This window comes from Brachionichthys hirsutus, chromosome 4 (genome assembly GCF_040956055.1).
Source record: "Brachionichthys hirsutus isolate HB-005 chromosome 4, CSIRO-AGI_Bhir_v1, whole genome shotgun sequence".
Lineage (NCBI taxonomy): Eukaryota > Metazoa > Chordata > Actinopteri > Lophiiformes > Brachionichthyidae > Brachionichthys > Brachionichthys hirsutus.
The window spans coordinates 15,218,789-15,229,182 of NC_090900.1; the positions used below are offsets into that span (position 1 = coordinate 15,218,789).

Sequence of the window (10,394 nt, forward strand, 5' to 3'; positions counted from 1 at the left end):
CTTCAGGGCTGGAACCCTCTGCCATCAACCGCCTCCTTGTACAGATGACAACCAACAGCTGGTCGCCATGACAACCATGGTAGAACAGGAGGATTAAAATGTGGGCGGTGGAGTCCTGAGAGACGTCCTGTCCATCAGCCACGATGTCTCGCCTCCTCTCCTGTCTCCTGCCGCTCCTGCTCCTCCTGCCGCCGTCCGGCAGGTGTCAGTTCGAGGTGTGTCGGTCACTCCGCGACTCGGAGGCGGGGCCAGGATGGGAGTTCTATGCCTGCCAGCCTCCACCTGCCAACATGAAGGAAGTGATGCAGATCAGAGTTGACCCACCTGGAATCACCTGTGGAAATCCACCTGAGAGATTCTGCACACTGGTCAGTCACACACAGGAAGACACGCCCACACACACACACACACACACACACACACACACACCTGACATGACATCATTCTGAGTGTGATGTCATGAAGTGTCTGCTGTCAATCATGTCCTGACCTCTCATATTTGTCTAGTGACCTCCTGGAGAGTCCTAACCCATGGGTTTAACACACACACACACACACACACACACACACACACACGCACTGTACCTGCTGTCTGTCTAATTGTTCCTTTGGGAAACTGAAGTCCTTTCTGAATTATTGATAAATGACAAATGTTTCTAAAAAAAATGTAAATGTCAATAATTGATTAGTTTCCATTAGATAGAAAATTACGTCGAGGTCAACACCTCCATTGTTGGCTCGGAATGTCCGCTTCGTTTGGTCGCTGTCATCAGTCGCTGCGTCTCATCAGTGAACCTTTCATGGATCTGTTAGTATCAGTTTCTGATACATTGATAATCATTATATTTTTGATATTCTTCATGGTTCCTTTGAAGCTCTTTAAACATCCCTCCAAAGACTGATGGGAGTGCTGCTGATCAGATTCACATCAGACAATCAGTTCGTTATCAGATGTCACTTTAACCTGTCACTGGCACAGAGTCTAGCAGTCAGACACGAGTTTATTAAATAAGTTAGTTAGTTGGTTAATAGACGGGGTGTTGAGTTGTTCTTTTATTGATTCTGAACTTAGACAGTTGGCAGATGCAGCGTTAATCAGAGGATAAACCTCGAACACACTGATCTGATTAACACCAGTGTAAATCCATCACACAGTGGACATGTATGTTAGTGGGACACACACACGCACACGCACACACACACACGCACACCCACCCACACACATACACACACCCCATTCACTTCGTACGGGGTCTTTGTTTGCCGTCCTGCAGGAGAACCCGTACCTGTGCAGCGATGAGTGTGACGCTTCCAGCCCTGACCTGTCTCACCCCCCTCAGCTGATGGGAGACAGGGAGAGGGGGGGTCTCGTCACCTACTGGCAGACAAGTACATGGTCCAGGTACCCTGAGCCCCTATTGGCCAATGTCACCCTGTCGTGGAACAAGAGTGTGGAGGTGGTTGATGACATCATCGTCACCTTTGAATATGGCCGACCAACTAGCATGGTGCTGGAGAAATCTGTGGACAAAGGTGAACACTTCGGCAGTCCAGGTGTCTCTCAGATCACATGACTTGTAGGACAGTGGGTCATGTGACTGACAGCTGATCTAACATGGTGCATAGAACGCTAACAGCTGCCTCTGCTCACCTTACGTTGCACCGAAAGTAACCTGCTTGTTAAAGTCAAGGTGTGAGAACCGTCCAACGGGTCACGGTAGTATAACAACGGTTATAACGCGTACCGGTATGCTCCAGGTGTGACGTGGCAGCCGTACCAGTACTACGCTGATGACTGTCTGGACGCCTTCGGAATGTCTCCTAAGCGGGTCTCGGACTTGGCACCAAGTAACTTGACCCGGATCATCTGCACCGAGCAGTACTCCCGCTGGGTCGGAGCGAAGGTGGGCAACGACGTCGCACTAGCCGCCATGTATGGTGTTCAGATCATGTGTCAGCGGAAGACGCCCTGTTTGTCCAATAGGAAGAGAGGACTGTGGCGTTCGAGGTGCGTGCTCGGTTTGGGCTGTTTGCAGGACCGAAGCTGATCAACATGGACGCCTTGTACACCCGAATGGAGACCATGAAGGGTTTAAAGGATTTCTTCACCTTCACAAACCTCCGACTACGACTCCTCCGTCCGGCACTGGGAGGGACCTACGTCCAGAGAGACAACCTGCAAAAATACTTCTACGCCATCTCCAACATCGATGTACCTGCTAGGTAACTAAGAGCGTGGGCGTCACAGGGCGTGGCTAACGGTTCATTTACCTGTTAGTAAGGCGTTGTGGTGGCGTTTCAGACGTCTGCTTCCCTGTGTCTGCAGGTGCAGGTGTAACCTTCACTCCTCGCGGTGTGCGCCAAGAAATGCAACACTAGTATGTGAATGTGAACACAACACCAGTGGACAAGACTGCCAGCGCTGCAGCCATGGGTTCAAATCCAGCATCTGGAGGCCAGGCTCTTACCTGCCGCTGCCCAAAGGCACCGCAAACACCTGTACGTACCTTTGTGCATGCACACCCTGGTCAGACAGGAACACACCTGGACGGCAGCTTACTAGAACACCTCAGCACACACTGCTCTGTTTCAGGTGAAGCCGCAGGGGAAACACCTGGTGAGTACAGTTCACCTGTCTGCCCATCTGTCTGTCTGCTCACTGTCCACATCTAGACAGAGACACCATCCACGTGGTTGTCAGTGTTGCATCATGGGATACCTCTGCTGTCTGACGCCCAGTCCAAGAGTCTGAGCGTTAATCACCAACAGATGGTGTGTGCTTAATCTGTGTTAGTCTGTTATAACCCATCTGACACACACGCACGCACGCGCACACACACACACACACACACACACACACATTAAATTTCTCAAAAATAACTACAATTAAAAGCTAATTCTATTTATTAAACAAAAGCGTTATCTGACAGCAACTGGGCCGCGTGAAAAGGTACCGGCCCGTTAGCAACTGGATTTTAAGAACTACAACTCAACGAGTCCTTCACAGAATGAAATGTCAGGTGACTTGTGACGTCTCCATGGAAACCAGGCTTTTCTGAGATGACTCAAAGCGTTAGACTTCACCGAATGCTTCCGACGGGCTTCATTTCATAACAGAGCCCCCAGAGATGCAACAGTGATCAGCTCAGTAGAACAATAGAACAGTTGAGCAGGACACCAGTAGAACATTAGAACCGCAGAACACGAGTCTGGTTGACCAGTAGAACAGCAGAACTGTGACCAAATCCACATGGCTCAGAAATAGGATGTAGATGAAAATTAAGGAACATCCAGCAGAGTGTGGATTTAATCACATCCATAAGAGTCCAACGGTCTCTGCAGAACGTCGGTTCTCCCTCTGACGGGTTCTCTGTGGCTGCGGATGAACTGGTGGGAGGAATCGCCACACAAATAAAAGTCATCAGTCATTAACAGTCAAGGATGGTCAGACTTCTCATTAGAGTTTAGGTGTTTAAAAACAAATAAAACCAGACAAGACTTTTAAACCTAAAATGAAATGAATATAGAAGAAAAAGAATAACAACAACAACAACAAAAACAGTCAGGTTGAGCAAGAACACGTAAACATTTTTAAGTGTTTTTGTTGTTTGATCCAACACCAGTCTGAGGCCAGTTTGGCCACAGGAAAGACGTGGTGCCAAAGTGGTTTACCTGCTGGCTTTGGCTGCTAGAACCCCTGGACTGGCTCGATTAAAAAGTTAATGCTAACTGTAACTACAACAAGCTAAGCCATCTGCCCATCATGAAAATCCCTAAACCACACTGGAAGAGGATTGGCCGGCATCGTACTGGTTTGAGACGGTGTGTTGGATCTCTGCCTGGCCTTATTCAGCGGCTGCTGAACCTGCTATAGCTAGCAGCCGTTAGCAAATAGCAAAAGGTAAAGCTATTTATCCATCAGGAAACTCTGGAATTCAGCCAGAGCAGCCTGAAAGCCACTGGAGGGAATCATTTAATTTTCTGGCTTCTAATGTGGTACTGGGAGGTCTGGGTAGAGGATTCTGGGATTAGATCAAACCGGGAGGATTAAAATGTTCTGCAGCGGTCAGTCAATGTCTGTAGAAATGGCTATTCTGAGCCCCACTAAAGAGACGTAACTCTTCTTCTCTGACAGCGGCTGGTGACGCTAACTCAGCAGCAACTGCCCCATCAGATGGAGTGACTGACAGTACTACTACTACTACTACTACTACTACTACTACCATTAGTGCTCTGGAAAGGGCTACAACCACTGGTAGCCCCACCGCTGCATTTGCTACTGACACTATTACTGACAGCATCACGATTACTTACAAAGATGCTACGACTGACCTTGCTAATACAGACGGTACTACAAGTATGTCTAAGTACACAATAAGCACTGATGAAGCCTCGACAGGCACATCGAGTCCTATTCCTGGCACAGACACAGACAGTATTTCTACCACTGACAGGTGGAGTGATACTAGCGATATTACTACTGGAATTGTCCCGAGCAGTGCTCGTACTATTACAACTCTAGATACCAACCCGACTACAACTACGACATATCTTGCCACCGTCAGTGGGAATGTTAGTACTGCAGGTTCTGATGCATTACCGGAGTTCAGCAGTACAACAGGTCCGACAGACACCCCTACTCCCAGTATGACTGGAAGCACTGGTTCCACCGCTGCCAACTACAGAACCATCCCTGACTCCGAGGCGTCCGAGTCTGACCCAGTGACTCCATCCTCTGACTCCGCCTCCTCACCAGACAACACCAACGCCATCACCTCAGGGACCGTCACTGCCACCGTGGTCAGTACCACATCTACCGATGGCACCACGGCATCAACTGGAGCACTGACAGCAAGAGCCATTCCAGAAACAACCCTGACCAGTGATGGAGGTCTATCTGACGACACTTCATTCACTGGGTCGGCGCCAACCATTCCCTCTGGAGAGGCTTCGACGCCACCAGGAACCGACGCGAAGTTTCTTGATGTTTCTCCAGACATTTCAACGAATGCGCCCTCTCCTGATATATCTCTGGAAGTACAGACTCCAAATATGCCTTCTCCAGATATAACTCTTGTTCCTGCAGAAATAAACCTTCCTGATGATCTTCCACCTGATAGAGCTCCTCCCGATATGCCTACTACAGCTGCAGCTTTACCAGATTCATCCCTAGAAGCACTTCCTCTTGACAAACCTCCTGGTGCACCTTTTCCAGATAAACGTCTTCCTGATGAACCTCTGGAAGCACCTCGTCCTGATGAGCTCCGTCCGAATACACCTCCCTTTGATGTACCACCTCCAGATGTATCTTCTCCTGATGAAGCGGTTCCTGATTTACCTCCTTCATATGAACCATCTCCAGATGAAGCCTTGCCGCCTCCAGATGTATCTTCTCCTGATGAAACCCCTCCTAATGAATCTCCTCTAGATGTTTTTGCTCCTGATGAAGCTCCTCCTAATATTCCTCCTGGAGATGTACCTTCTCCTGGTGCAGCCTCTCCTGAAGTACCTCCTCCAGATGTAAGTTCTCCTGATGAAGCTCCTGAAGTACCTCCTCCAGTTGAAACTTCTCCTGATGAAGCTCCTCCTAATATTCCTCCTGGAGATGTACCTTCTCCTGATGACACCTCCCCAAATGTTTCTAAAGAGTCATTGTTTGAAAGAGGAGGAGGTGATACTGGGCGAGACACAAGCTCCGCCACCTTAGATCAGTCTGGACCTGCTGATGATTTCACCCTCTTGGATTTCACAATTCCACTTCCAGATGATCTAAATTCAACTCAAACTGGATCAGATTCTGGACCAGTGCCTACGGACGATCCACAGGAGTCATCCTGGAACATTCCAGATGATTCCCGTGGATCAGTTGATGTTCCTGGATCATATTCAGTGGATTCGGGATTAGACTCTGGCTCAGAAGGGCTGGATACGGAGGAGACAAGAAATCTTGAAACAGAATCAACTGGACTGGTTTCCTCTGCGCCGGGCAGTGCAGGTTCAGAGTCTCCAGAAGCAGTTGATGATTTGGGAAGAGATTCTTCATTGTCTCAGGTGGAAGGGAAATCTGCAGGAGAGGATTCAACTTCTGGTGGACGAGTGGGAGTTCCGGCTGAAGAGGGGGACTCTAAAGCGGAGATGAAACTAGAGGAGAAACGGGAGAAAGGTACAGAGTTAGGCTGCTGTTGGTCGTTACTTTACATTCTTCATCGTTTATGTGTACGTGTAGACCGCGCAACATTTCACATCTGTTCTCGTCACCTGGTGAAACCTGTCCCGTCAGGTAAGGAGTAGCTATAGCATTGAGAACTGGGAGTAATTTGTTTTCTATTTCTGGAGAAACTGAACCTGAAGAGGAATCCAAAGAGGAAAAGGGGAAGGATCCAGAAGAGAAAGGATTTGGGAAGAAAGGTACAGAGTGTACGAGCACTCACGGAAGTGCAACCTCTCGGCTAGCATTGCCAGCAGTATAGCAGCAGATGTAGAAGACGTCTCCTGCCGCTACCTGCCTGTTGCCATGGTTACACACCTTGTTTTTGTATCCAAAGTGACCCAGAAGATTCTGATTCCAGGAGGACCAAAGTTCAATCAGCTGTCCAAAATTGCCTATGTCAACTTCCAGGGTAAGAACAGACTTGTGAGACTCCTCCCTCTGTAAAGAAGCGGCTCTCACTCCAAATAAACTCCTCCCTCTCTAAATGACTACTCCCTCCTTAATTATGCCCCTCCCGCTGTAAATAAATCCCTCCCACCTTCGCGGAGCCCAACCGCATTGTGTTTGATTGACCCGTCTTCCCTTCTCCTGCCATCATCATCATCATCAGTGTTTTTGTGTGCCATACCTGTCTCACCTGTCTGTATAAATCAGAGGTGGGTGAAGTTGATCCACATTTATTTGGAGGAATTCTTCAGAAGAAGCCCCAAAAAACACCAGAAAGAAAAACAGGACCCAGTAAAACTTTTTGAACAGCCCCACTGGTTACCATGGACACCGCCTGTGTTATGATGACTATTCTGAAATCATGTGTAGTGACAGGTGTGCTCTATGTGTGTGTGTGTGTGTGTGTCAGACTGTGAGTGTAACGGTCACTCCAACCGCTGCAGCTACATCGACTTCATCAACGTGGTCACGTGCGTGAGCTGTAAACACAACACACGAGGACAGAGCTGTCAGTTCTGTCGGCTCGGTTACTATAGAAACGCCTCAGTGCCGCTGGAAAACGAGAACGCGTGTGTGGGTCAGTAATACACGCACACACACACACACACACAAGGTGTATTAAAGGTAAGTGATGATGAAGGTGATGAAGGCGTGTGTGTGTTTTTCAGAGTGTAACTGCGACATTGAGCGCAGCGTCTCACCTCACTGTGCGGACTCAGGAGCGTGCCAGTGTAAACCTGGAGCCACAGGGCGGCGCTGTGACTCTTGCCTACCTGGATCCACCTGGAGAGGAGGCGGAGTCGGCTGCACAGGTATAGGGGAAAGCGAGGGGAACCACGACCCGTGCTATCGGAACGTGACTGACGTCTCTTCACAGAGAACTCGTGTGACGAGCAGCGTTTGATCTGTCAGAACGGAGGAACCTGCGTGGACTTCCAGCGCTGCATCTGTCCGGGCGGCTTCACAGGTACGCACACACCTGGACGGTGTCATGTGTCATGTGTGGAGTAGATGACATCACAGCTCAGGTGTGTGATAACGTCATGTGTGCAGGTTCACTCTGCGAGAACAGCGACTGTCAGGAGACCCGCAGCTGCCCTGACGCCGAGGGCGCCACTTCCCCTCTGACACCACACCTCTACCTGCTGACCCTCAGTCTGACGGCAGCCACCTTCAGCTGACCACGCCCACTCACACCTCTGTATAGAAAGCCTTGGATGATGTCATGCGACCGGTCATATGGAATACAGCTGTTACCGTAGACATGACAAAGAAGCTCCTCACGTAGTCAGAGCTCTTTCTTTCTGACAGACAGACAGACTCATCGTCATGCCAACCCAATCAGAGGCAGCTTCTTATATTTATTTGCTTGGTTTAGATCTGTTTTTTTTATTTATGTTCTTAGAAATACATCTTCCGATGTTCTTTTTTTATTCACTATGTAAAACATGATTCATGTGGGAGAATGTCAGTGAAATAAATTGTTCCAATAAAGTTTTTTTTTTCTTCTCAAAAACAGAAACGCCTCATCCTTTGGTTTCAGCCAATCAACAATCCAGAAAGTGGTTGTAATGTTTGACATCTTCTTAAATAACAAGATTTTATATTTTAAAAGATATTTATACACCTGTTGGCTTTGTAATATCCTTTCTATCTAAAACATATTTGCTTGTTTGTATGTTTTCTTTAAAGAACAACACAGTGATGTCAGAGAGTAAACCTAAAGGGCTTATAATAAAGCCGTTGGATGTTTATAAATAATTTAGTAGGAAAGATGGACTCTAAAAACACGCAAATATAAAGTCACTCTGTCTCTGCCCTACAAGACGGAACCGCAATCTGAATTTTGGGCGAACGAGAAAATCAAGTCGTGACGTCACTAAAGTGCGTCAACAGCAGCTGATCGGGAGCAGCATGAAGCGCTGGTGGCGGTGCGGGTCGACCTTGCTGGTTGGAGCGGGACTCGGAGCCGTGCTGAGCCGGCTGCTGAGTGACGAAGGCGGCGGGGAGGAGGAGGAGTTAACCGGCCTTCTGAGCAGAGTCCCGGTGCTCCCGGTACCGACGGTCCGGGCCTCCGAGCCGACGGTGAGACGAGCGGGTCAAAGCTCCGTAGGATAGAGAGAGCTGTGAGTGACGTCAGTAGCTAATCATACCCGGAAATAATCAATAAAAACTACAGATTAGTGACGGAAAACAAATCAGAATAAAGAATAATAGAAAAGAATAATAGAAAAAGGTGTTGGAAGTACTAATATATATATATATATATACACTGTATACTGGAAACCTACTTTGTCACCGTCTGTCCAGGTGAGTCAAGGTGGGTCGGCGGCGGCGATGAAGTATGGCTTCCCCTCATTGGCCAACATCAAGAGCAGAGAGTCCTACATCACCTCATATGACCCCCGCACCAGAACTGCATCCTGGGTAATAGAGAGGCTAAACCCTGCGACCCTGAGTGGCCAATCAGACAGGAAGTTCTGTGAGTTTAAGGAGGACGACAGGTGAGACGGCATCACCGTTATCGGTGTCTCTTCTTCACTGCTGCCGGCTGCGTCTGGAATAAGAGATGAATGCCGACTTTGACTCCACCCCTTCCAGCGTACACCTGCTCCATCGGGCCACCAATGCCGACTACAAGGGGAGTGGCTTTGACAGAGGTCACCTGGCTGCTGCAGCCAATCACAAGTGGAGTCAGAAAGCCATGGACGACACCTTCTACCTCAGCAATGTCGCGCCGCAGGTAAACGAATGCACCCAGGAAGCTCGCCGATCGGTCGGGGAGGATGCGGTTCCTTCCAATCAGAGTGGCTTGCATTATTTTTTTATTTATTTCAGAACCCTCACCTGAACCAAAAAGCCTGGAACAACCTGGAGAAGATGTGCCGCTCTCTGACCAAACACTACCTGAACGTCTACGTGTGCACCGGCCCCCTCTACCTGCCCAGGTAACATTTCTTCTTCTGTGGTTTGTGATTGCTCTCTGGGACGAGCTGCAGGAAGACACCGTGTGTGTGTGTGTGTGTGTGACGTGTGTGTGTTTCAGGCAGGAGGCCGATGGGAAGCTGTACGTTCGGTACCAGGTTGTGGGCCAAAACCACGTCGCCGTGCCGACACACTTCTTCAAGGTGAGTCCACCGATTGGAGTATGATGATGATGAGGAGGAGGAGGAGCAGCTGATGAAGCCCGCCCGTCCCCTCAGGTGCTGATCCTGGAGCAGGCCGATGGCAGTGGGGTGGAGCTCCGGTCATATGTTTTACCAAATGTACCAGTCGAGGAAAAGATTCCCCTGGAGCGTTTCCTGGTTCCCATAGAAACGATCGAAAGAGCGTCAGGACTCTTGTTTGTCCCGAACATCATGAAGAAGACGAGCAGCCTGAGGGCGATATCCTCGCACTGACGGACTACCCACAATGCTTAGTGGCGTCGCACTCCTCGCGCCGCGACGTGGAAATGGAGCAGCAATCATGCAGCGCTAGCGATGCTAACTTCGGAAGCTAACAGACACACTTCCTGGTGAGAGGAGTCAGAGTGAAGCTGCCGAAAACATTTTACTTCCACTCAAGAGTCTCCTCCCAGAGTTCTTTATTTGCCATATTTTATCATCTCGTCTTTTTATGGTCTTTTTGTATTCATGTTTAACTGAAAATCATCTCCTCTAATCCAGAATGCTCCGTTTATCAATAACGGTATTGATCACTATTAGGTTTGTTGACTCGGACAAACTACCGGTAC

General features: G+C 48.8%; 2 protein-coding genes across 2 annotated transcripts; both read left to right on the forward strand.

Moving 5' to 3' along the window:
- Positions 1–143: 143 nt before the first annotated feature.
- On the forward strand, positions 144–2,732 carry ntng2a (netrin g2a). Its single transcript, XM_068760941.1, has 6 exons — positions 144–368; positions 1,275–1,533; positions 1,759–1,904; positions 1,985–2,223; positions 2,327–2,499; positions 2,674–2,732. The coding sequence occupies exons 1-6, from the start codon at positions 144–146 to the stop codon at positions 2,730–2,732; spliced, it is 1,101 nt and encodes a 366-aa protein (XP_068617042.1).
- A 5,816-nt stretch (positions 2,733–8,548) lies between these two features.
- Positions 8,549–10,064, forward strand: endog (endonuclease G). The gene is made up of 6 exons (XM_068738791.1): positions 8,549–8,743; positions 8,969–9,162; positions 9,260–9,401; positions 9,497–9,606; positions 9,705–9,786; positions 9,862–10,064. The coding sequence occupies exons 1-6, from the start codon at positions 8,573–8,575 to the stop codon at positions 10,057–10,059; spliced, it is 897 nt and encodes a 298-aa protein (XP_068594892.1). The 5' UTR covers positions 8,549–8,572; the 3' UTR covers positions 10,060–10,064.
- The last annotated feature ends 330 nt before the right edge of the window (positions 10,065–10,394 follow it).

Bases quoted from the DNA above. Each gene is read 5' to 3' on its own strand.
- ntng2a (XM_068760941.1), top strand. From the start codon at position 144: ATGTCTCGCCTCCTCTCCTGTCTCCTGCCGCTCCTGCTCCTCCTGCCG. The intron at 1,905-1,984 runs GTGGGCAACGAC...TTTGTCCAATAG, and splicing joins CCCGCTGGGTCGGAGCGAAG to GAAGAGAGGACTGTGGCGTT. The intron at 2,500-2,673 runs GTACGTACCTTT...GTCCACATCTAG, and splicing joins CAAAGGCACCGCAAACACCT to ACAGAGACACCATCCACGTG.
- endog (XM_068738791.1), top strand. From the start codon at position 8,573: ATGAAGCGCTGGTGGCGGTGCGGGTCGACCTTGCTGGTTGGAGCGGGA. The intron at 8,744-8,968 runs GTGAGACGAGCG...CCGTCTGTCCAG, and splicing joins TCCGGGCCTCCGAGCCGACG to GTGAGTCAAGGTGGGTCGGC. The intron at 9,787-9,861 runs GTGAGTCCACCG...CCGTCCCCTCAG, and splicing joins TGCCGACACACTTCTTCAAG to GTGCTGATCCTGGAGCAGGC.